General features: G+C 37.8%; 1 protein-coding gene across 1 annotated transcript; it reads right to left on the bottom strand.

Annotated features, from left to right (window-relative positions):
* Positions 1-1231: 1231 nt before the first annotated feature.
* Positions 1232-26901, bottom strand: LOC107102322 (zinc finger protein 2-like). Its single transcript, XM_015401576.1, has 9 exons — positions 26846-26901; positions 21417-21577; positions 13681-14863; positions 11885-12093; positions 11173-11352; positions 9932-10026; positions 5498-5592; positions 2524-2672; positions 1232-1570 (listed from the first exon to the last, which is right to left on the bottom strand). Exons 2-9 carry the CDS (start codon positions 21570-21572, stop codon positions 1247-1249), a joined length of 2391 nt encoding a protein of 796 aa, XP_015257062.1. The 5' UTR covers positions 21573-21577; positions 26846-26901; the 3' UTR covers positions 1232-1246.
* Between the last annotated feature and the right edge of the window lie 683 nt (positions 26902-27584).

Genomic DNA, 27584 nt, shown 5'->3' with positions numbered 1-27584 from the left:
TGAACACAGAAATAAGCAAAGGGTCGGTAAAGGTCTAAATAGTAGGGCTGCAACTAACGATTATTTTGCTAATCGATTAATCTGTCCATTATGTTTTCAATTAATAATTGGATAGCCAAAGATTCCTTAAAGAAGATGTTTTAAGAAATTAAACCAGGTTAAACTAAAGATTTTCCACTAGAGGAGTTCTGGATGGAGCATATTGACAGAAGAAATTTGTTTTTTTTATGTTAAATGCAAAATGTTGAGATATATCGTTTTACAATCTTGGCATAATTACTGCTCTAAGTGAGTTGCTCTGTCAGCTACAGAAATGTTTTGCAGTCTCTATTCTCGAGCGATTGCTAAATTAGTTGACAACTATTTCAATAATCAATTGATCACAATTAATCCGATTAATTGTCTCATCCCTACTAAATACCAGTCTTTACTACACTTAAGTTTGGATAGTGGACCAAAGACTGGAAATATAAATATTTCTTCTCAATTTTCCAGACTGCTTAGGAACCCTGGTTGTTCCATCTTAGAAAAGGTTCAGATTTAAGCTAACTAAAGGAATATCGTCAGTAATCAGCAGTTGCACCTTTTTCTGCCGCGCCGTGATTTGCTCCCTGTATGCTTCCACCTGAATGAGCACAATGAGCTACAACTAAACGCCTGATTAAACCTGAGGCACAACAAAAGACAGACATTCTGCTTTGCTCATATTCCCACTGGGTAACCTCAAATTGAAGCTGCAGTCTCTGACAGATTGGCCCTTCAAGTGTCTCTGAAAAATACTTCTTAATATTCTGCTTACCAGAATGCTCTACATGTTCTATGCAAATACTTGTGTTCTTCCAGGAGGCCAATATATATATCTGATAAACAGCAAATCTACCGCTGCATATCCTCAGCCTGCAGCAATTCTGATAAATGCATCATAAAGCAAAGTCACTAAGATTAAATCATTTCTAAAACTCTGCATGCGGAGACGGGTTTGGGTGGGTCTATAGTAGATGTCCTGCTCTGTCGTCTCTGCATCAAAGAAAGAAAAGATCCCAGAATAGCATCAGGCACAGAGGGGAGCAGACAAGCCCCAAGTCAGCCCTGTCATAAATCACAGGTACACAGGGAGGAAGGAATCACCCTCAGGACAAAAAAAAAACTGCATAAATGTCTTTGGTGTAAAATGGTCACAACCTACGTGTGTCTGTTATCATCTCATATAGGCAGGACAAAATCTGCCTTTAAAAGCCAAGACTTTTTATGCAAGCACACACTTCTCCATGACTCCTCTCACCTCGAAGGGTCTCTCATCAGTATGTGTCCTCATGTGAACGCTGAAGGTGGAATTGTATGCAAACTCCTTGAGGCAGATTTCGCAGCGGAAGCGTGGTCGGCTTTTGGACTTTGAGAGCTTTCCCTGGAAATGGGCCAGCACGTGCTCCTCCAGGGCGCTGTTGGAGGTAAATCTGCGGCGGCAGGGCCTCACTGGGCACTTGAGCGGCGTCTGGCCCGTGTGGGATAAACGATGGAGATCGAGGCCCTCTTGGGTCATGCAGCGGTGACCGCAGAGGTCACACTCGACCTGTGGGGGGAAGAAGGACAGAGAGAGGACAAAATATAGAGGAATGGAGACCAACAAGCAGCGCATGTTCGAACTGAGGCACAAATAAAATAGTTTAGATAAATAAAACAGATCAAACCCTGTAAAAATACTTCACTGAAACTATACATTGGTGCAGTGTGTAATTTCACACCGTTATCTTCGATTAGTCAAATCCTTTAATCTGAGGTGTTTTTAAAAAAATAAATAAACCAACTGCTGTAAAGTAAGTCTTTTTTTATACTTTTCTAAAATACAACAATGTCAGCTCAGTTATCAAGAATGCAAAAAGAACGTCTCCATAGCAACCATCACATACTGCCAAATGTTTGCTTTTCAGGGTGAGGGAGGTGTTTAAAAAAAAGAAAAAAGAAAAATGTATATTTTATATTTTTTAATGCTGTGATGCTGTGGTAGCATCACAAATATATATATTTTTTGGAATTTGCTTAAAAACAGATTGTGCTTTTTGGCAACACCTTGATGCAACTCATACAAACTTTTGGGTTGGTGGAGGATCCATCATGCTGTGGGCCTCCTTCTCCTCTTAAGAACATGCGACTGGTAGTGAACATTTGTGCAGTGAAAACGGGAGAAAGCAGCTAAGCAATTATAAGAAGGGTTTTGTTTGCTGAAAGATTTGTTTTACTTAATTGGGAAATGTGTAAATTTTGATTTGTCATTTTATAGTTAAAATGTGAATAAAACTAATAAAATCTATAGCTTTTAAATTTTATGCCACTTTTATATGGTATATTTTATATCTGTCTGTTTGATAGATGTCAGTGTAATTTCCCTACTGGAAACAATTCACACAAAAATAACCACTTATCTGAATTTGCCAGGGCTATGAATAAATCTGACACCATACCTTCCCAAAGATTATTTTCTTTGCTGAAGATATATATATATATAAATATTTAAAATGTTCCTACCTGTCCAGTGGAGCGACCACGGCCTTGTCCACGTCCACGGCCGGTGTTCCTGTCCTCCTCTGTGACAGGACACCGCTGCAGGTGGATGTCCAGCACTGACTGGTTGATAAACTGTGACGCGCAGTGCGGGCAGGTCACTGGCTGCTTGTCTGTAATACAAATAGGTCAGGTTTTAGACTAGGAACGTTCTCTGTCTCCAGTGTTCCAACTACAAAACATTCAACAAATAATACTTTCATTCACCAATAATGTTCCGCAGGCTATTTAAAACATAACCTAAATACTCTAAAGACGTGTGTCATTAAAAATATGTTGTAACAGCTGATCCTCGCATAGATATGTGGCTGTTAGTACACAATTATAATGGATTCATAATGAAAGAAACAACAAAACATGTGTTGAATCCAGATGTTGTCATTCTCTGTTCTGTCCCCAGTGACGCCGCAGTGACTGATCCACACTAAATATTAATTAAACACAGCACATTACCAATCTCAGATATAATTAGCTATCCTTTCATGTGTCTATCAGGCTTTTCTTTTAATCCTAAACATGTACCCATTAGCTGTAGGGTAAAGCTACAAACAACCTGCCACCACATCCATCTATCAACAACATCACATTAAACTCCTCTTTGTCAAACCAAACCTGAATCTAACCTTCATTCTGCAAAAAAAAAAAAAAAGGTTGGTCTATTTTGCTTCAACCAAAAGATTCTAGTGATGAAACATTTAATAGAATTTACAATATTAGCAACACTGTTACCACTGATACAGTCGACATTGTTTTTCAAAGACATGAGGAAGTGGTCTGCACTTGATCTGACATGGACAGGAGCGGAGGATGTGGATTCCCACAGTTGTCAGAACCTAGATCAATACCATGCTGATTTGTACCAATCCAACCATCTCTTCCTTTTTTGTAAAAGTGAGCATATAAACATTTACAAGAAAAAAATATTTCCATTTTACTCTTTTGTTTACTTTACCTGAAATTGTACTAAATTGGAACCGAAGTCAAATTAAAACCATTTCTGATTTGGTTCTGGCATGTAAATTCACTGCTTTTCCAAGAATGTTACCAAACTTTAACCCCAATCAGTTCCTTAAAACTGATTTCACTCAACTACTGAAATCCTGTTTGAAGTCAAGCCAAACCTTTTTAATATTACTTCTCCCATTAATAAAAGAGCTGGTGCTGGATTAGGTAACAAAAAACCCAAATGACAAACAAACCCAAATTTAATGAATAACCACAACTAAGTGAAAAATCTTGACATTTCTAAAACTTTTCAGGTCTAAATTTAAAATAAAAAAAAAAAACTTTCAGCAGTTTTATGTTTACCAGCCATCATTTAGGTTTAGCCATCTTACTCTAAAATACTCTAAAATAACAGGTAAACAAGTAAAAGTTTATTCATGTATAGAATATAGAAGATATTCTTAAAAATAAATAAATAAAAGAAAGTAAAATAAAAGATCAAATATGCATCTTTGCAGCAATGATGTTCAGTTTTCTTTGGTATATATATATATTTTTTTTAAACCACTGACTATCAGCTGGTTCAGCTCCACATGTATTATGGAATCCCTTCAAACTTGGACTCTACACCCCTGCCTTCAACGGTTGCTCTGTCTGCTGCCAGAAGGGGGCGCAAGTGTTCACCTGTCTTTATGCAGGCCTTCGATGACATAGTATGCAACTAGCAGGGCAGGCGGTTTGTCCATGTTTTCATGGCGCTGAGTCAAGATCCTATAACAGGCAGGTTTTACACATATACTTCAAAATAAGGATGTAAATTTGTTTTGTTTTTTTTTTTTTATACAGTTTCTGTAGCCATTACAGTTATTATTATTCAGCATATTGGGCTTATTCAGCTAAAGGGAGCCCAGATTTCAGTTAAAGCGACGATACGCTCATTCAAATAATTCATTTCAAAGCAAATTATTCAAATGGCAGGACAAAAAATGTTTGAGATCAAACATCACATAAAATACAATCGTCCAACTTGATAAAGAATCTCCTATTACTTTATGACTTCTAACATATAACCTTATAATACTGAAGGCTCTTCACATCCTAATTCATATGGTGATAAGTTGCAAAGCAGTGAACTAAGCAGCGGTTTCTACTATTTTTCTGCATCGATCAATTTGATGGTTAAACTAGTCGATTGGTTTCTATACAGCTGGTGTCCCAGATAGGTTTTGGCAAAGTAAACCAAACTCTCAGCGGGTCAATCTAGAAAAGCTGGCAGCAAACTGCTGGCATTGATGGTTCATCGTTATGTCCAAAGGCCATCAAGCCAATATCTCACAATCTGCTAACCATCTGCAGTGTGTATCCCATTAGCGAGCTGCACTCTGCTCCCTGCTGGGACCCCCTAATTAAACCTTTAATAAGGACAATCTCAGCTTACAGCCTTGGACTGATCAATAGATCAATCTCTCCCATCATCTTTCTCCAAGGAGACACGTCCCTCTGACCTCTGCTGGACGCTGACTCTTCGAGCTTAACTAATGAGGTTGCAGTGCCAACACCCCCCTGATTAAGATGAAGTGTCAACATGTTGACCCAGTTCATTTACCTCCGCCCAGCTTCTCCATTCCATTTGGCATACAAATCAATTCAAAATCAGTGATTTCAGAGGAAGGACAAACACAGCGCACTGCTGCGTGTAAATAAAAAAAGAATAAACCACCTACAGTCTGATTCATTTATCAAGAGATTTGAACTAATTGTTTGCTGTACTGATAAGAACATCATCTCTGATTGATTTCCATTACAGTGAGCTATGGGCTTTCATTCGGTTCCTCGTTATGCTCGTCACATTCTGTCAGTTTCCTATCCCTGCATTGAACTGCCAATGAAAGCCAACAATAAGCAAGGTTACACAGAGGTAGACGAAACGAAAGCTGGAATTAAAAGCAAACGTTTAAACTCAGACTGCTTCACTTTGTCCTGGTAAGCTCACCTTGATGTATGAGAGAGTGAAGGTCCAGGTCCTTCCTGCGTTTGAAGGCCTCTCCACATTCAGGGCAAGGGAATGGATGGCTCGTATGGAGCAATCTATTGACAGAGACGGGTTATAATTCAATAGAACATCTCATATGGGGCAGATAAATACATATAAACACAACTAAAGCATGAACAGGTAGGGTTAATACGATGCTAAATGTATCTGAATTAATATCAGTCGATCTAAGACATTTTTAACAAAGGTCCTTTGAATGGAACGGGACAAATATTAATACCGTAGATATGCTCATCTTGTTGAACTTAATAGTGATTGCTGGTGTTTAACTGAAGCAGAGAACGATAAAGAAGCCAAGAATATTTCAGCAAGTTTCCTATCGGTGCTTCTTTAGTTAATGCATGTGTCAAAATTGATGACTTTTAAAAAAACTTTTTTTTAACCTGGCATGAGCCAGATCGATCGTTGTACTTTAATTTGAATTTTACAGCATCCTTCTGAAAACGCTCCTGTTTGCAAAAGGTAGGGACATTTATAAAATTCTTCGAGCTGATAGGGTAAATGACAAAGTGGCCCAGCCTCTCATATCGAGGTTTAAGCCAACTGTAGCAGCAGCTGTGCTGTATCACATTCTTGATTTGTTTCACAACTAGTTAAACTGAAAAGTCAAACTCTTGCCAAATCCAACAAGGAGGAATGTGCAAACGTCTTTCCCATCCACAAAGGCACAAATTGTGTCCTTTTGCAAAATAGCAATAGATGGTATCAGAGCTAAAACGGACTAAACAGCGGAGTCTACAGGTACGCTTACCGACACATCTATGGTTGTTTTGTTTCAGCCCGTTGCTTCTGGTTGACATCAAACATGTCACTGCAAACCATTTATTCAAAGGGTAATGTAACATTTGGCTTCTGGTAAGATGTTCTTTCAGGGGTTTGTGAATTTACAAATCTCATGACAATTCATCTTGTTTGGAAGGTAAAAACTCTTACCTTCCAAACAAGCTTAAAAGTTTCCAATCAATAACTGGCAGATCAGGCTTTGAACAAAGAACCTTGAAAACAATATAGCAGCATGGCGAGGAAAGGAGCCATCTAAATGGAGGTTTAGTCACAAGATTTCTCCAGAATTGAGGCAACAAACTCTAAGTTGTTGAGACAAGAAACTAAGTATTATTAGGTTTGTAACTTTTACATTTCATCTACTATTGCCTAAAGGACAGAAGAACTAAATATAAATATCTTCAAAAATATAAATAGATGCCGTTATGGTGTGCTTGTTATGCTTGACGCATGTAAAACTTGCATGGAAAATGTGCTCTAGGGGGGCGTTTTCAGAATGGCAAGCTGATGACACCACAATAACAACAACAACTTCGTCAAAGCTTCTTCATGCCATTCAAAAGCAGCTGTCATTTCGTTCCAGGGGTTTTTCAACAATTTATTGATAGTGGTGGCCCCATGGAGAGTCATGGAAGCCCAGCATGATGTAATCTGGCTGTGTAGGCCTCGCAGACACGTCAAGCATAAACCAGGCTTTAGCAATAGAGTTCCAATGTTTACTGCCACTGGTGTCCTTGAACAACCAGAGTCAATAGTCAGTAAATTGCACTTAGTTGATCCCTTTTCTATTTTGTTTTTTTTTAAGGCAGTCACGCAACTACAACCATACAATCTGGTGCCACATATAAGACCAAAAGGAATAGTTCAATATTTCTATCATCACTTTTATCATTATTTTAAAAAGTACTAAAAAAATATTGTGATAACTTAAAACTCTCCATCTCCCCCTCCCAACAGGAAAATGAATTGAAGAATGAAGAGAGGACTGATAGGAAAAAAGAAAAATTTAGATTTTATTTTTCTCATTCAGTTCCGGTTTGGAAAATATGTCAATCAACTTCTAGATTTTCCCTGACTGAGTAGGAACCTTGTACATTGGTAGCCATTAAACCCCAGAGGTAATTAAAAGAGGAGATTATCACACCTCCAAATATAAAAACTAAATTTCCAAATTACACACCTGTATAAATCTGTGATAGAAATCACAGTTTGCTTTTCACTGCCTCGCTACATTTGTGGGAGGATTAGCAGCATGTGTGTACTTAGCAGTACTCCAGTTTAAATAAAGGCATTAGCTGAGTGTATAGCAGCTAAAGATAAAAGAACAGCAATAAACTGGGAGGAGCTACGGTCAGGACATGAAAGACTATATTTATCCATTGCATAAGTATAGCGAGTATAGCCTTAGGGGAGGAGAACAGTGTAAGGATGTATTCACCTAACGCAGCATTAAGGCTGCGTTCATAGTGTGAAGGACCAACAAATGCTGCTGTTACACCAGTTTCCCCTAAACAGAACAAACGTAGGAGGATGTTTTAAGTTTTAGAGCATTTATCCTGACTTCAAAGGAGCATCCTTTTTCACTACATACACATAAATACGTCCCTGTTAATTCATACTATATTAGGTACGTTTCATCATAGATGCACTGAACCAAACTGTAAAAATAAAGCACTAAAGGTGAAAGCAAGGTCAGTGCAGGAAACCAGAAAGTTTCTCTCGCCTGTTAAAAAGACAATAAAATCAATATCAGGGAGAACTGACCTCAGAGGCACCTGGAGGATAAACTATTTCAGACAAGACATTGTTCCACCTTTTCAGGTATTCTTTACAGAAAGTAGAGATAAAAATCACCCTTTTTAATCATGTGTTTTTGTCCTTTAATCAATCACTGTATTTCCTTGAACCAAATATGGAAATCCTACAACATTAAAAATGTAAAATGGTCACTTTCCCTTTCATTACAAGAAAGAGGACATTAGGAAAGGCAGTTAGTCCAACCAGAGATGGAGCAGTATGGCACATAAAATGAATCAATCAGACAAGGACATACTGAAAATGTAAACATTAACCTTAATAAGGATTAAATAAAGTGCTGCACATAGAATTCATGCATTTTACATTTATTTTTCAACAGCAAGTGCAAACTTTTAGGTTTGTTGCATTGATGAATGCTTTAGTCAAGTCTGGCAGTTCTGTAGTGCTGGATTTTGTTTTGATGTATTAGGATGAATGAGAGTGGGGAAAAACAAAGCTTCCACTTGAATTTGCCTAAAAACCTTTTATAAATTATGCATAATTTCATCATCCTCCTGAAAAAGCATTGCTTTTTCCCTTGTCTCTCACATGAAATCAACATGAAATACATGGTTCACGTGATATGAATTATTTTGTAAGACACTGCATATTCCTAGAGATTCCATTAATCTGATAGCATTAAGAGAATATTCAATTATAAATTTTCCATTTTCCTAATTAAATTTCTAGATGTGATCTCAAGGCCACTCACTGGGAACCACTGCAGCACCGGGTCGTCCTTGGATATCATTGATAAAAAGGGAAACCATTAAAAAAGTATTAAACAGGGAAACCAAATGAACCATCTGTCCTTCGCTGTTCATCACAGACTTGTTTCTGCTAATCAGATCAATGTGATACAGGCCAGTTGGTAAAAATCAAAGTCCTGCCAAACCCATTTTGGAGATGAATAAAAAAAAAATAAAAAAAACCTCTTTCATCAAGAACATCCTTTAAAGTCTTTCACATGTAATTAAGGCAAAGCGCATATACACTAATCTCTCTGCTAAAAGTGTGTATGCATGAGGCTGCAATACAAATGTATTTGACTCCATAAGGAGCCAGGATTAGCCCAGATTATTTACTTGAGGCAAGTCAAAAGATATACAGTATTTGGTCCAGAGAATCAAAGTCCTGATGCTTTCTTTGAAAGATCAGACAGACTATTATATTTTACTGTGAAATGGGTCTTTTTTTGCTTTGGGAGTGAGAGCAAAGATAAGAAATAAAAAATGTGAAGCTTTTATGTTAGCTTTTTTTTAATGTTTATGGCTTCCAAGATAATTAGATGAACGATTAGTCATTTAAGAGCCAAAGCTAATGTATCATTACCCAGCAGTTGTTTCAATAAGATCATCATCTTGCAAAAAAAAGTGTGTTTCATTTCTCTTATATTTGTATTACAAACACATAGAGTAATGTTGATATTCTCAACACATTTCAGCAAGGAAGGATATGACCAAGCTTGTCCACCTTCCTATACTGTTATCATTACCATCTTAATTTACTCGGCCTCTAGCTGTCAATCGCATGCAGGCTCAGGCTCAAAGGCACCCAGACATCTGCATGTCTGCTGCTCAGCTTAAAGGTCTAGCACAGCATTCGGACACAGCTCGGTTCGCACAGCCCATCGACAGGAGGAGAGGTTATCTAAATCCTGTGCTTGCTCTATAATTTTAAATGTAAACAGACTTCTAAGAATGATTGAATACCGCCAACCACATGACATGGTGTAGTTATTTCTACCAATGGCAGCAGATATCCAGTGAGAATAATACTAGAAGAGGTTATTACCTGTGATCATTAAGCTGTTCTTCAGTGCTGAAGTGTGATGGACAGTGCGGACAAGGAAAGAGAGAAGCAAATCCATCAGCGTCCACGTTACATGCCTGCTTCGACAAACACAAAAAGTCCAAATCGATAAGAAAAACAATTTCCAAACGTGTTATCATGGTAAAGAATAGATTTGAAATTGTTTTCTGAATAAAACGAATGCATCTGCTGGAACTATAGTGCTTTGGAAAAGTATAGATAGCACAACCTTTTCATATATTGTCATGTTGGGGAAAAAAATGCACAATTGAATGCATTTTATGTGACAGAATCAAAGCAAGTTTCAATGTGTCATGATGTGAAGATGTGGAAGAAATGTGGAAGAAAAGAAAACGTGGTTTTCTATTCGAAAAAAAACAAAACAAAAACACAATGGCCCCAAAGAAGCGACCTTCATTTATATTCAGCCTCTTTTTCTATCAGACAGCAAAATACAATCTATACAACTAATTGTCTACAGAAGTTAAATTATCACTAAATTTAGTCAACATGCCTGTAAATAAATCTCATATTTATTCAATGAAGGAAATGATTAAACTGGGATCCAAAGGTCCATGGTAACTCTGGGGGATGTGCAGAGATCTACAGCTCAGTTAGAGCTATTATCCACAATTAACATCAAAATAAACCTTTTCTGGCATAGGTGCAAAGCACTATGTGTACAAGAAAATTAACATTGCAGGCACCTCTTAAAAGATCATTTCCATAGCGAAACAAGGTGGTGGCAGCATCATGCTGAGAGGATGCTATTCTCCATTGAGAAAGTAAGACAGGAAGATTTAAACGTGGAGGAATACATTTGTTTACCAGAAGATCAGCCCCCCTTGGTATACAAAGAGGGCTAAGATCAAATTATTTTATAAACTAGTTAAAATCTAACCATACGTAACAAGATTTAAACATTGATGTTTCTAAACATTTAATCTAAGAAGGAGCTATTTTGCAAAAAAAAGAAGCACTTAGAAATAACTTCTTAAAGTTATTATTTCAGTAAGCTAAATACAATTTTTATTAGTTATAATTTTCAGAATTATTAACTGCCATTTGTTTGTCTATCACAAAAATCCTAATAAAATACAATTTATATTTGTTACATGACTGAATTGAAAACATTGAGGGGTATGGATTACTTTTGCAGAGCACTGTAGTTTAAGCTTTAGCATGTCAGGACTGATTTGATGAGGGGAGAAGGGAAACTTTACTGGTTTGCGGCCTCTCTTGCGCGGAGGTTCCGTCGACGTGTGAATGAGTTGGTGTCTTTTCAGGGTGGTTGCCTGCGAGAAGCTTTTCCCACAAACGTCGCAGCAGAAGGGCTTGTTGCCCGTGTGGTTCATGCTGTGTCGCAGCAGGCTCTGGGAATTGGTGAAGGACTTTGTGCACACCTTTACAACAACAACAACAAAGAGGATTAGTGAGATGTACATGATTATGGGAGTTTTAATTACCTTTTGGGTAACAAAGATACATCTGTGTAACTGAATGCAATAACTGAAAGGCTGTCTGGACACATTACTATAGATATTTTTCACAATAGAGCTAATAAAATTGTGGGGAATTTTTTATTTTGATGAAATCATGTCATCCTCAATAAAATCCTCCACAAATGTGTAAGGGCTTTTTATGTTACCGTTATAAAATCAGTATTTTATCCACGGATGCCCACACCTGACAGACTGCATAGGTGTATGCTTAATCAAAATCTAATTTTCAAAACATTTCCTGTTGTTCAAAGACACCGGGGGAGCTGTCAGATTTAATGAGCCCGGAGGCTCAAGCTGTGTCATCCTCCTCACTTAGAAGTATTACATCATCTCATCAAAGTCAGCCTCACGACCTAAATGATCTTTACATCAAAGCAAATTATCCCTGAGATTCAGGGAAAGGGACACTTTGATTAGGGCTTCTGACTGGCACCTTGCACGTGAAGAGCTTCTCTCCGGTGTGGCTGTAGACGTGGGTGCGGAGGAAGACGCGCCGAGTGAAGGTTTTGCCGCAGTAAGGGCAAACGTGGGGCAGCGGTGTTCTGGCCCAGTCTTGCAGTAACTTGGCAGGTGGAGGTTGGTTCGTGTTGTTCACGTCAGCTGCAGCGCTGCCCTCAGAGTCATCTTTGGCCGCTTTGTTTCCTGATCACATAAATCAAGAGTTATTAGGGAAAACTCCTGCAGGAAGACAGCGCCAAACAAAGTATTCATAGACTGCCAACTGTTTAGTGATGCTACGTTCACAAACTTTAATGCATCATATGGTGTTAAGCTTCATAGCTGTAAAAGTTTGAGAGAAAAAAAAAATTGTTTTAAAAAGGTTTTTCTGATTAAAATCCAAAAAAGTGAGCCATGTACTGGCATTCAGACCCCCTCAATGTGATAGCGTTGGATAAAATCCAGTCTAGGCAAACAATATATCTATTAACAATGAAGCCAAGATGATAAAGCTAACTACAGAGAAGGAACTGAGATTATGCGAATTCATCCGACTCTGCAAGCTCTGATGCAGTGCTTGTAGAGAGGCTCCAATAAGGCATAGTGTGAGCAGATCCTGATCAGTGTAGGATTATGCTGCATTTTTCCAGTGTAAAAAAAAACCAAATAGAAACAATGGCCCACATTTGAGTGAGTCAGATTATGAAAAATCTATAAAGTATATATTTGTTTAACAGTTGGAGGTCAAGAAAGCAGAGTCACCATCATAGAGCCCCACTGGCTGTCAACCAAATATAAAGCGAGTCTCTATAAAATATAATGCTAAGTATGTTTAAAGCAAACTCTGCAACGCTAAAGACTTTGGAACGGCTTATATCTGGATGAGCCCAATAAAAAGTCGTTCTTAAAGAGGGTTTCTAAGGTTTGTCCTAGATTTCCTTTTGTTTTTATTTAAAAAAAGTAGTGAGTGCAACAAGCTTTACCCATAACATATTGTCCATTATTGTTTTTAGACCTAAAAGAGGACGGCTATTTACCTTTCCTGTCCTTCTGACGTCTTTAAGTACACTGTTTGTTAAAATGCTTTATTAATTGTTTATATACAAGTCTGGTGAAACCTTGTTGGTATACTTCGCGAGTCAGAAATTTAACTTTGCATATTTGAAGATCAACATGTACCACGGCCTTGTATGACCAGATTTTCCTTCAGATTGGACAATAAATTGTGTCCAGGCCTGTATCCATGCAGGCTCGACATGGTCATTATGGAAGAATGTCAAGAAGAAAACAGTGTGGCATTTTGAGGATGTGACAGCGCCAAACTGTGGGGATGCTATTTTATAGTAGCAGGATTCTAACCAGGATTTTTGGACTATAAAGGTTACGGGGATTGGTGGAGTGCACAGAATGTTACTAAAGAGAAAAAAGTAAGATTGTTCATCTTCCCTCCTCCATCCATCTCTTTCTCTTTGCTAATTCAGGAAGGGCCTTGTTGTTGGGGCATAGAACCACCTTTGGATAAAGATAGCAGAAACGCTGAACCTGCTTTAGCCTTTCCCATTAAACAAAGATTAGAGGCATAACCAAAAAAGGAAAAAGTGAATACAGAAAGTGTTGACTAAAGCAGGATAAGGGGTTGAAATGCACAAATGCATTACACAATAAAAGAATTTTTTTTTATATATATATATAGCTATTCTAATAATATTTCACTATCCCTAACTCTTTCAGACAAACTGAAGGTTTAAAAATAAAGATATGAAGAAGTCTGTAAGAATAATTTCCTCTCACCTTGTTGGGCGTTAGCACTAACGATCCTAAATGAAGGCCGACCTCTCTTAGGAAGGGGGGACCCAGATTCTCCAGCAGGGGGGGAAAGCCGTTTCTTTGAGCTTTGTGCGCCACCCTCAGACGTGGCGTTGGCTGATCCATCACTTATTTCGACCTCATGAGCCGCCGCGTTCATTGTGGTGGAACGATGCTGGCGCCAGTGGTACAGAAAATGAGTTGTGTTCATGAACTCCTCCCCACAGTGGGAGCAAGTATGAAGAGGAGCAGTGAGGCTGTGCTTTTCCTTACGATGTGAAGCAAGGCTTATGCCATCTTTGAAACCCTGGGCACACTGGGAGCAGAAGAAATGCTCAGGCTGTGTGAATTTGGGTTTCACAGAGCTAGAGGAAGAAGCTGAATCCTGAGTATTGCTCCCGTTGTTGAGGGTGTAAACCGCTGCTTTGACCTCAGGGGCCGCCGCCACCGTTTCCTCACCCTTCTGCCTGTGCTGTTTTCGGTGATAGAGGAAAAGCGTGGTGTTTAAGAAGCTTTCTCCACATACAGAGCAGCGGTGCAGAGCTTCCTCAAAGCCGTGCTGGGTCTTGCGGTGGGACACCAGCTCAGACACCAGACCAAAACACAAGCCACAATCCACACACAGCAACACCGGCTCAGGCTTTGGCTTTTTGGTTACCCCTCTCCTCCTTGGAGATGAATCATCTGAAGCAGGCACCTCAGCAGCAACACCATCTGAAGTCTGAGCTGAGGAGGCCTCTGCAGCCTTAATCTCAGCTGCCTCTGCAGCAATTCCCTCTTCTAATGATTTAAGGGCCTGGCTGCTTTCACTGTTTGAGACGGAAGCATCATCTGTATTAATTGAGGCAGCCTGGTTGTCAGCTGTGGAGATCTCTGGCTCCACCTGTGACTCCAACGCGGCCTTCAAGGCAGCTTGCTCACAGCTCCCTTCTCTGCGATGCTTCTGCCACTCTTCAAGGCTCTTGAAAAGTTTATCACAATCCCCACACTGGTAGAGGATTCTGGGCTGGTCTGTTTGTTGCCTTTCAGCTTCCGCACCATCTTCAAGTTCTTTCTTAATGTTGTGCACGGGGGAATGAAGTGAGTCACCCTCCGTCTGAGGAGCATCGCTCTCTGGTCTATCGCTTTGTTGGATCGTAGCGGCCCTGGAGATGTTTATTACATGTTGCTAAAGAAAAAAGGGGAGAGAAGACAGTTTTATTATTTTCAATGTTTACATGACCTTTCCCTTAAGAAAATTACATGGGCAGAAGGATCCATTAGCATTTCTGTAAATCAAATCTACCCTATAGCGTTAATCTCATATCTGCTTTTTTCCAAGTGGATGAAAAATGGCCGTTCATTGTTGGGAAACGCGGGGGAAAATGGGCCAGCATACTTAGAACCAAGGTTCCTAAGAGTTGTTCAGGTACAGCCTCAGCATGAATGACATCATGCTGAAGAGCCATCAAGGTCAAACACGTCACTGGATCAGGTTTCAAATTTGCTCCTACCCACTTGTATAACAAGAAAAAGAACATGGGGGTCAAGTCTAAAGAAATTTGGAGCTCCTTTAATCACTCTAGCCTCACATGACTCACAGTCTAATGATAAGTTGGCTGAGGTGGCATTCAGATGTGAGTCATAAAGACCCCTTTCCAGAAAAAAGCTCCCCTATTGTAACCACATCTCAAAATTAAAATGCATCTTACTCTAAAAGATTATTCACTCCATGTAAAAATGAATGTGAATCACAAGCTGTACCCTCTAACACGTATTTATACTCAACAGTACCACTACTCACAGTATAGAACAATATCCATGCTAGGCTAAAGCCTTATGAAATGAACCTTTATTGGTTCTGTTTCGCTGAAATGTATTGCAGTTGTTACCTGGGATACTCTTCAAGTAAAGTGAATACAGCTGCCGTTGGAGTCACTAATTACTGCAAAGCAAGTAATTAAGCAGGAAGCCAAGCGGGAAAAAAATGCAAAAGCAAATGTGGATTGCAAACTGCCTGCTGCGCCGTTAGACAGCAACAAAATCCTCCAAGCGTGTGCCTAGCTTTTATAAAGTATGCATCACCAGATCAGACAATAGAAAGATATTAAAACTGTTATACTTAAGATTTTATTTCACATTTTGTTTATGTTACAGAGGACTGCAAACTGGCACATAATTGTTAGGTACAAAAATAAAATAAAAAAAATGTTTTTTTTAATGCAACTTGGGGAGAAAAACAAAAAATTTAGTTTGTAGTCAGTTACGATATCAAAATTATAAATAAAAAAAAATCCAAACAGTTTGTATTCCTAGATGAAAAACCTTTTTGTCCATTAATATTCTCCATCCAGTAGTCCTCAAAGGCCAGCTTTAGCTTCACTAGGTTTTATTTTTTGTAAAATCTCCTTTAGGGAACCTTTTGCTATGCGACTATCAATTAATCAAAAAAAAAAAAAGAAATCAACAGACTAATCGATTAGCAAAACAGTCATTAGTTGCAACTCTACATGAATTTACAGGTTTTGCTAAAGTTTCTCCATTAGATTAGAAGAAAAAGAAAAGAACCTTTGATCTAAACCCTTCAATAGTCTGTATGCTAATGGTTGCTGTTCTGTTGGTAGGTATTCACCTGCTATAGCCTTGATTCTTAATAGATTTCATCTTCCTACTTAAGAAATCAGCAGTCACACAGCATGATATATCCACCACTGTGTCTAAGTATAAGGATGGAGTGTTCCGACTGGTGGAATACATAAATTTAATTTGTATGTTCAATAATCTTTTACGGGTGAAGTGTTGTTTACATTCTTTTGTCATTTACTTTTAAAATGTACAATATTTTTTTTCTCCAAAGTTGGAATCTATCATTTATTGAGGAATGGTAATTTAGCAAAACAATTTTCATTATTAGATGAATTGATTCATCTGAAAAACAATTGATGAATGAATTGATTTCAGAACGTTGATTGCTCCAGCCCTAATATACTTTTATGAACCTCTGAGGGATTTGGAGAACAGCTGGATTTATTCTGGGTTTATGATGCATGCTGGTTTTATTAAGTGGTTTTAGAGGAAAAAAGTGGCTGGATACAAACTAAAACCACCCTTTTCCCCTTTTTTATCTGCTTAATACTTTACTAACAATGCATAATATTCCTTCCATTTTCGCTCTACATTATGTTGACCTATCGATATATTATCCAATTAAATCACTAAAAGTTTCAATTTGTAACACAATGTCAAATAAAATACTTTCAAGCTAATGTGTAATATTATGGTGTCTTTTCTGAAGCTCAATTGGTTTTTCATTGTGGCAACAGAAAGCAATCATACCTCCATCAAATGTTTGCTAACAAACAGCATGTTTTTATTACAACCTCCTTAGAAGCAGAGAGAGATTAGAGTGGTGGGTAATTTTCAACATGCTTTGCGAAAACAGGTCATGGAATTCAATAAAATATTGGCAGGAGGGTAACAGTTGCTGTATAAAGCAACGTAGAAATTTAGGTTAATTAATTTAATAACATCATTAATGTACCATCATAAAGATGTAGACGGACACATATGAGTTTAGACAATTATAATCACATAGCTCTCTTAGAACTGGGAGGAAGAGAACAGAACGAGCTGAGCTGGCAGCAAAATAGAACAGACATTAAATCACCATAAATGTTACCTGAGAATTAAATAATAGATAAATGAAGAGCTTGGTGGAAAGACTCAGTTTAAGTGTGAAAAACTAAGCATGGGCTAATTTTGACTTCCTCAGTGGAGGCTTCTGCAGACCAACTTATCTGATCCCTTTCTGAACAGATACCAACCAGCTTTAGAAGTTAATGTCACATTACAGGGACAGCTAAAGCACAGACAAGCAATAAACCTACTTATGGAAAATCATGTGCCAGGAAGCCATAAGGTACGGAGGTTTTTATAGCGTTCTTCCAGCTGCTTTATCCACAAGAAGGCCAACGAACAATCAGTCTCAAGAACCAGTGGCACTGACTGAAGCATTTCTCATGCTGTTCTTCCCACTGGCGACTTGGGACGTAATCTGTCTGTCACATGTGTCACAGTGTTTTATAGACGCATGTTTAAGACTGTAAAGGATGGAGGTCCGGGCACAAGCTTAGACAGCCATGCCCTGCAGTTAAATGAGGGCCACAGACTGCTTTTAACCTCGAGGGCTTTCTGAGGCTGTCACTGGAAAGGCAAAATAATAAAGTGCCAGATTTGTCCCAAAACTCAGATCAATCTGTCCAGGTTTAGTACAGAGAAAACCATTTCAGAACACTGAAATGTTGCTCTGCTAAATAAACTCCCCAACAGGGTTCAGTAATAAACACAGATATGGGTTTACATGCAGACAAAAAAATGACACATAGTGAACTGAACCAAAGAAGAAAAGGATCATCCCAGATTTCTGAAGCAGCAGACGGTTCATTATAGCTGAATCATGGAGAACATTCTGGTGATTCATCTGACCTCGCCAGATCTCGTGTAAATGTGAGGCTGTGGACCTCAATCTGGCCTCCATCCTTGATTATGTTATTCTCCTCTGCCCTTTTCCACCTACACTACAATCAATTAAAAGTAAACAAAGAAGCAGAACTTACTCATGCTTCTTTACCTTATCTTCTTGCCAAAGGCTCCAAGCTTTCCTGCTATTTAATTAAACTCTTGTAAACAGATTCTACCGACAACATGTATGCATATATTGTAGTTTCTATTAACACTACTATGTTTATAATCACTCCACTTCCAGCACAGCTGCAAGATATACATCTTTATCTCATTAGTGACTCATTAGTTTGGTAAACAGCGTGCTAATGTGCTATGCTATTGTGATGCTGGTGAGAACGCACGGCCAAGACCCCCCTCTCATATGTCAGACCTCAGACAGTCCTGCTGTTGAGGTCTGTCGTTATTCTTTGAGGCAAAGTAGTCTCTGCGGTTTGAAAGGGAGTTCATGGAACATCCAGAGTGTTTAACAGTAATAATACAAGAACTAAATGATGTCTTTAATGTTCTGATTGGCAATGGTTAATAGAGAATCATACAAGTAATGGGTCCATCACTCCTGCCGCCTTCAATGATGAGGAAAAAAAAAAAACATTCAAAGCAAAAGAGAAAACCCATTAAAGGCTATATATAAACTGTACTTAATTTGTAGCTAATTTCTTGGTAGCATTTATTCATTGAAAATACAAGTTACATTTATGGCAATCTGACTAATATTGGGTAGCTTTTATTTTCCCTCTTTCATGTCTTTTTGAAAATTATATGAAAGCTGGTCTCACTAATTTATACATAAAAAAATGTTTTCATAAAACAGATTCAAAATATTGGGTTTAATATGTACAGATTTACTTTAGAGGACCCAGGCTTTAGACTCTTCAAGGGACATACACATTTTCCCTTCACCTGCAACAAATGGAAGAATTCAGCCTTTTAGAAATATTATTTGTTTGAAAAGTGTGCAAACAATTATGTCTTAAAAACTAGAGGAACGCAACTCATCACTCTAATTAACCTTACTCTGTTCTAATGCTACCAGGGATGTCCTGATCCTATATTGATATCAGTCCAATATCCAATCAGTCTAATAATGGCATGCTGATAACGTTTGGTAAAGTTTGGCTATTATTATTATTATTACATGGGTCAGTTGTTCTCTTACCTATGAGTATTGAGTATCACTTGTTCAAAGCTTTTATAACATTCCACAGAACTAAATAACTATTAAATTTATGTATTATGTGTTGATGTCGTATCAGGTCATATGGCCATCGGTCAATACTCAAATTTGCAGTATTGGTAAGTTATTGGAGATAAAAAAGATGTATCGGGACATACCTAAATGCCACAGCTAGCAAGCTACCTGGGATACCTCTCTCAGCAGCAGACTGCAGGATGGCTACCTTTAGCAGAGAACCTGCCTAATAAACTAGCTAATATCCATTATGCATGTAATAAGAACCCTGGTCTGCCATGTCCTTCTAATGGAAAACACTGTTGTAGGCGTACGCTCCTGCAAAGAAGGGCAGCTTCACACCGGGACCAATCGAGATTGTTGATTGGTCAGTTGCTGACTAGCCTCTAAGACTGAAATAGAGGTGGCACCATGTCAATTCCTTAAGTAATTAGGTTCTAATGGCCTCTATTGGTCATTTTTAATTTGTACTCTGAAAGCAGAAATGTTACAAGGCAACAGAAATGCCTCAATCCAGACATTGTAGTCTAGAGTTTGGTCTCCAATATGAAATCTATTCAATATTTGACCTATAAACTAAGGATCTTGTAGTTTACATCACACTGAAACAGTGACACGCATTTTGCTGCAAAATTTCCCTTTGTTAACTTGGTTGCTTTGTCTCTGAACACATAAAACATAGTCATAGAATGTTATTAGCTCGTATTACTAATTGTAGTCAGTATTTAAACAAGAGAAATCATCTCAGGTTAGAGATTAGATACCTCAATTATAGCAAAATGTCATGAAAAACTACATTGCTGAGGTTAGCTTGCAATCCAGTGAGTTTTACTTCTTAGATTTTGCTAATGTTGTAGTCATGACTAGGACCGCAACTAACGATTTTTTTGCTAATCATTTAATCTGTTTATTATCCATTTTTGATTTTATTTTTTGTTTATCACTATGTTGGCAGCACAGCTGTTCATTTAACACATCTGGCAACTCTGATCGTGTATTTATATTCAATAACAAATATGATTTTTTTTTTTAAGTTATCTTGGGTGACAGTCATCAGCAGGGAATCTTGAGCGGAAATTTAGCTCAGAGGTTGAAATGATAGGAGACAGGAGCACAACTAATGAAAATGGATTCATTAGTTGTGCTTGGGACTACAGCTTGACCACAATTCTGGTATCTGTGGGACCTCTAGATTTAAATGAGCAGTGGAGAAAAATAAATCTGATATTTCTGCAGGATAGTTTTTGTTAATGTTTGTCTTTCCTTTTCCTTTTTCAACACAACCGCTTTCCTCCTGTCCTCTTCTCTACACTCAGGTGGTGTCAGTCAGTGTCATAATGACTGCAGGCAGGTTGCAGCTGCAGCTGGGGGGATCATTACACTACCAATGATTTGAAATTTTTATTAACTGTGTTTAGAGGGTCAGGTTTGGAGAAAGCCAATCAGCAATGGTCTCAATGGTCTCATTGTCCGAGACAGGACCGAGTTAAAAGCGTGTCAATACCAAGATGAGACCAAGAACCTAAAAATATGGTCTCAAGACTCAACACTTGCAAATTCAACCTTTTCAAAAGAGCTGAAATTTACCTGTAAATTGGGGGCCTCCTTGATGTAAAAGAAGAAAGAAAGATAATTTTTCCCAACACCCACGTTAAATACCTCCTCCAGAAAGTCCTAATGGTAAGTTTGAGGTCAAAATTATAACATCAAAGCACATCTAAATCAGATAAAAATGTGTGGTGGCACTTTAAAATGAGCCAGTAAATAATCCCAAACATCTCAATGTTAAGTGCTTCAGTGCTCATCTCTTCAAGGTCAGCATTAGTATTATGGGTAAAGGGAAACTGTGTATTTCATGGCTACAGATTTACTTGTCAACTCAATGTCATTCTCTGGAGGTTTTATATGTCTGCTTAGTGCAACACAGCTACAATACCGGTTTTATTGCTTCCATTTTTGAGGTAAAACCCACATCAATAGTGACTGAATTGAATAAAAATAACTCGGGGAGCCTTGTTCCAGTTGTTACCTGTGTCTGCACCACTGGAGCATTAGCAGGGGCAGGTCCAGATGAGCTAGATTGATCCTCTTCAACGGTGCATGTCAACTGGTGCTGAAGGACCTCTTCTAGAGTATTAAACTCCTGGTAGCAGGGGAAGCACATGTATACAGATGTGGTCTCCATGACTGCTGGGGAATAGAGATCAACATTTTATAAGAAACACAGAAATATGAAACTGCCTTAGATAAAAACATAAGGTGTAACAGTTCACAAAACTAATCCATGCTTTTAAATAAGTGAGTAAGAGCTCTACGTGAAGCTTATACAAATTCTTCTAGTGTAATTCATCTTAGGTTTGGTTGTGAACATTGCCCTCTCCTGATAAAAAGGAGTGTTTGCAGCACTGAGGCAGCCTGGGAGCCAAGATTTCCTAAAGTTGCCAAGATGACTCATCGCGTGGTGAGCCTGAGCCGATCCCTATTTTCACCACGCAGGTTGCTGCTCGAGTGGAGACCGCACAGAGTCTCTCTCTCTCTCTCTGTCTGTTTCATTTCATGGTCTGAACCGAAATTTGGCTTAAACAGCAATTAGAAACGTATTGTAATTGGTCTCACCAGAGGTGCATTCAGGCTCACGCTGCTGCTGAGAGGAGCAACAGCCCAAACACAATCTCTGCAGTGTTTCCTATTTAATCAAACCTCATGGTGCATAAAATACTTCTCTTTGGGCAAAAAAAATATAATCAGTGTATTGCACCGGCTTCAAATCTAAAAAGCCCTCTACTTTGTCACTTCCATAAAAAGAAAAAATATTGGTCTTTATTTTGTTTAATGATCTGACAAAAGACGTTTACTCAGAAATGAGTTATTAAATAATGAATGCTGTTTTTTAATTTGGCGATTTCTAAAGATTTGCTGTAGATTTAGAGATATGACATGTATAGTGCGTTATACAATGCAATAACAGGTGGCAACCTTATTAACAGCATTCAGCTATTTTCAGAAGCTTCAAGCAGCACCAACTAACTTTTGACCCAAGAGTTTGCTAAATTTGAGAGGTATTAAATCATTTCTCAGGTCAATATAAAGCAGGTGGTACATATTGATGCTGCGTGCGGGTAGCCCTTCTCAAAAACTTGCCTATATAACATGATAGGGTTGGATCCGTTACTGAATGAGTCATGTGACCTCGGGCGTCGCTCAACGTCAGTTTGAGCTACCCTAACATGATTGGACATTTTTTTGGCTCTCTGATGTAGGATTTAATCTAGAGCACCATTTCACAAAAAACCTCAGCCTTATTTATTCTATATTTTTACTATAAAGTGATGTAATCATGTTAATTTTTTAATGATTTTTTGTTTACATTAATTTACTTACAATTATTGGTGTATAAAATATGCAAAAAATATATTAGATAAATATAAGGGGAAGGGTTAATGAAGACCAAAGCACAGGAGGGAAACGCTTTGTTATCAGGACTCCATAGTAGAAAGGAGATAGAAGGAACAAACAAGCATGCAAATATGAATTATTAGGCTCAGTTAAATTAATAATGTGGTTAATTTTCATCATGTGATTAATTTAGTTCTTGTTTATAGTTTAGAGGCCTACTTAGAAGCCTACAGCTTTAAGTCCATATAACCTATTGTCTTTCTGTAGTAAATGCAGAAGGATTTTGATGGTTAAAACTAGCCAATCATTTAGCATTAGAGCTGTACTGATTTTTCCCCCTATCACTTAGGGGTGTAAATCACACCCATCATGGCAATTCGAGTCAGTATCAATTTCCTGACCCAACGATTCGATTATTTTCCATACTCAAGAGTACACCATACAATTCGATTAATTGGTACATTTTATTTTTTTACATTACAGGCTAGACAATGTTTAAAATTTGAAATAAATCAATGAAAGCTGTAATATCATTATGCATGTTATTTGAGAAACAACAGCAAATACCAGAAGTAGCAAAGTGGTTCTCCACCTAGGCCTATGAAAACCTCATTCACTGAAAAATAATAGTGCCTTTGAATTATACATTCTGTAAGGCCTTGCATCAAAAAATACTACAAGCGGAAAGAGGGTAGTGGCTAAAGGAAGCGAGGTAAAACGGCAAAAAAGGTTTAGCGCCGCCGCAGCACAGGCGTCAGAATTACGTCCAGGAGCAAATGGATAAAAACAGACAGGAGGAAAAAAAAAAAAACATGAATCGATACTCTTGCGGACGTATCGCTGCATCGGATCGTCTGCTATTGGATCGATGCATCGATACAAAATGGTAATTATTTGCACCCCTATCACTGCAACCACTGGGCTACCATAGTTCCCAATGATGACAGCCTGTAACTTTTTGTTCCTAGATGCGCAGTCCCCACTACCAAACAAGCTCTTCATGTCACATTTTGTGTTATGTTTTCATTGCTTACAGCGGCAGCACCCACCAACTTCATTTAGCAGCATGTTTCAACAGCTTGTATTTAGTTGTGCTCTGAATTCAGGTCAACTTCCTAATTGGATAATCAAAATAAAAGGAAGTTTTATTTTTTATTTTTTTTGTGAAAGCAGAAGGGGGGGGGGGGTTTTAATTGGATCTGTTATGGAAAAGACAATTTATTTTTATGCAATATGACCCTGTCCTATGTAGCACAAATTGACAAGTATTTTTAATGACCCCGAGGAAGAATATGGTGACATTAGAGGAAGCACTTCCTTTTACCAGGATGTAACTCCAAAAAGAACCAACCTCAGTATGAACATATCCATCTTGAACCATTTTAAGTTGGCGTTTGCACAAGGTGTCACGTTTTAATTAAAGGATTAAATATATATGTTTAAATATGTAGAGTACTCTTAAAAGATTACAAAAAATATAACGTATTAAAAGATTACCAAGATAATTAAAATACACTACGAAAATCTAATGTTTCAAAAAAATCGACATAAAGCCTAACTAAATGCCTCAATTGAAGGCAAAGATTTCAGCTGCTAAAGGAATGTAGTTCAACTAAGTGTTCATAATCTCTGGTTAGACCACCTGAGGTGAAGATCAGTAACAAGACAGTTACACTGAATATCTTGTACAAATCATTACACACATGAGAGAAAAATCTCCTAAAGGTTTTAAAGCATTTGCATTAGTTAATTTAGAAAGGCTCTGCTGACTTGGTGCCCTTAGATCTGACTTTTTTTAAATACTACTACAGGGACTGTCTGGGGACAGATCCTGCCATTTCCAACTTTAAGGAATTTTATTGTCCATTTAGAGAAATCATTCTGCATGATCTATTCATTTTAGTCCCATCCTCTTTCCATGTAAAGGTTTCATGTAGGATAAGGGTCTGCAACCTGGTGGTATTAAAAGTATCTTAAGGTTTTTCATAACTTTTACCAAAAATTATAAAGAACCAAATAACATTTTAAAAAGAGTACATATTCTCTATAATTTTTTTGCAAATAAATTGCATAAATAGATTTCTTATATCTGTGTCTAAGTGTCACACGCATTATTTGTAGGGGATGTTAGAGAACTGACATGAGTAGCTCTACCCTGGGCTTCTGCTGTCTGCTTACACACGGTGGTTCACTTAAAAACCGACATGAAATTAAATGATTTTCTTAGAGTGAAAAATTAAAATAACATGATTTTACATAAAAAACAAGTCTGTCCACTCTAGTATTTGACATTAGTTTTGTGTCAGTTGCACACTTATATTTACATATAAGTGTGCATACATATTTAAAGCTACTGAAAAAACATTTTTTTAAAGAGAATAATTATTTCAATGTGGAAAATCATCAAACTTGGATAAAAAAAAATTGTGTTACTCTTTTTGGTCTAAAATGTGATTTTGCATTTATTGCGCACTTTCATCTGGTTTGGTCTGCTGCGGTTTCCGTAGCGTCCTGAACGCGCTGGCGCGCGCTTTCAGGAAATCCTATACACTACTGTTTATGCTCTAAAAACATTCTAAATGACTTCGTTTCGAGTAACTTCTGGACGCTACCCACTCAGGACACTTGGAATACATTGGACGAGCAGTATGGAGGAATATTGACACGTTTTTTGTGGACTTTTATGGACCTTTCTGTCTCGGGCACCATAGACCTCCATTATTTGAATGTCAGCAGACAGCAAGAAGCCTCCCAGATCTCCAGATGCATTTGAGATATCAAAAAAGTACTCCAGAGTGTTGTTCAGCATGGGGGTGAGTAGAAAATGAAGGCTAATCATGTTTTGGGTGTACTATTCCTTTAAGGAGCCCCAACCAAGCTCCCAGGGCATATTTAGTGCTATACAACTCAATAGGCTGACTTTAGTGTATGGATATTTATTTATTTTAAAGTCTAATGTGTTATTGATGTCCAAGAATTTGGGGTTTTCATTAACCGTAAACCTTTAAACTAAAACTGTCTCCGGTTTTCATTTTTGCACTGAAGGAATCAAATTAAACTCTGACAATCCATTTTACTAAGATGCACCTGTAGCTCAACTGTTCTGTATTTTATTACACAAACTTAAATTTGTATCACCTAATTTACTTTATCTTAAAGCTTTGTATAACATTTCCTATTTTGAAGATTACATTGCTGTTAAATGTATAGTTGATGCAGGAGTTTGAAGGGTTCTTGTTGAGAATGTGCTTTACAGATAATACCTTTAAGTTAACACTAAAGTTTACCCTTTCAAAATAAGAAGAGAACATAAAATGGAGTCATGCAGGTCATATTTGCAACCTTATTGCACCATTACGGTCTGTTTCTTGATGTACCCTTCGTGTTATCAGTTTTAAAGTAGCGGACCATGTATATGTAAACGCAGGATGTCCTAATGTTAACCATCATGGTTTAAATACTGCTGAGCAAATGTCCGCGGTGGACTGACTAAATTGTAACAAATAATTAAAAATCGCTTGTATAAGCATAACTTAAATGTACATGACGGTGTAACGTTTAACTACTATGATTGTGAATTGCTGGGAGTCCGATGAGAAGCAATAAACATGCCCGTTCAAAGCTAAACTGAGCTAGTAGCAGTCAAAGACGGTGGCTTTATCTGTGAGCAGAGCAGCGCTGCTAACATGGCCATCTTTTTTTGTAACATGGCTAACGTTTCCCCGGTGTGGCAGCCAGCTTCTCTGCCAGGTCTGATAGCTTCATCCTCCCTACGGGGATCGAAGAAACGATGGCTGGAGCAGGTAGCCCGTTTTACTTCTTGTACCAGCACTGCTTACTTTCTGATATCGAGGAGAAGAAGAAGAAAAGACTCGAGAAGGAGGGCGGGATGTGCTTCTTCGGTGGTATAATGGCGGCGTCAGACTAAAAGTTAGCATTAACTGTCTCCCCCCGTTGAAATCCTCCGTATGCATTCGCCACAGGTAAATGTAGCAACATAGTAATTAACGAAAGAAAACGACCTTGGCTCAAAATAAGTACAAGTAATATAACAAAACTCACCGTCGACATACGTTACTCGTCGAAGAGGAAATAGCACAACTTCAGCTTTTTCTGCCTTTTGGAAGGCTCAATCTGATTGGCCGAAAGGGTCATTTTCTCCACCAATAGGGTTCAATTTCACAAGCCACAAGGAATTTGTAGTCCAAAAGCCCGCCAGCACCAACGGCAGAGCTACTGGTTGGTTTAAAGATACCCATTGCAATTTAATATTACCAAGCTGTTTGGTAAATTAAATACATACATCTATTATTTGTGTTTTATTGGATTAACGTTTTCTTTATTTATAGTATAAAATGTCCACATAGCAACACAAAATAGGAAGGAAAATAATCCTTAGATTACAACATATAAGGAAATATCACCAAAAACATAATATCAGATAAACGTAAAACCATTCAAAAAGACAAAAAATAGATTATATATATCTATATATATTTATTTATATTTATTTAAAAATATATTATCCCAGGAAAAAAAAAATGTCCCAGTTTTTTTTTTTGTTTTTTTTAAGTCTACATAGACAGTGATGTTTATGGGAACGCCTCCTGTAGTGTTCTTTATATTTTCTATGTATTTACCCTTTATAGAATGAATAAACCAGGTCTTAGCTAAGTAAGCAATATTGAAATAAACAAAAACTGGATAAACAGTATTAATTTGATTAACTTAGATTGTATCAGGATTTGTTTGAATTGTATCTTTACTATCTATTTAAAGTCTCTTTGGATGACTCTTTGAA

This window comes from Cyprinodon variegatus, unplaced genomic scaffold (assembly GCF_000732505.1).
Source record: "Cyprinodon variegatus isolate N-32 unplaced genomic scaffold, C_variegatus-1.0 Scaffold1234, whole genome shotgun sequence".
NCBI classification, from domain to species: Eukaryota; Metazoa; Chordata; class Actinopteri; order Cyprinodontiformes; family Cyprinodontidae; genus Cyprinodon; species Cyprinodon variegatus.
Note: the sequence above shows the minus strand (reverse complement) of the source record. Positions and strands in the feature narration are given on the sequence as shown.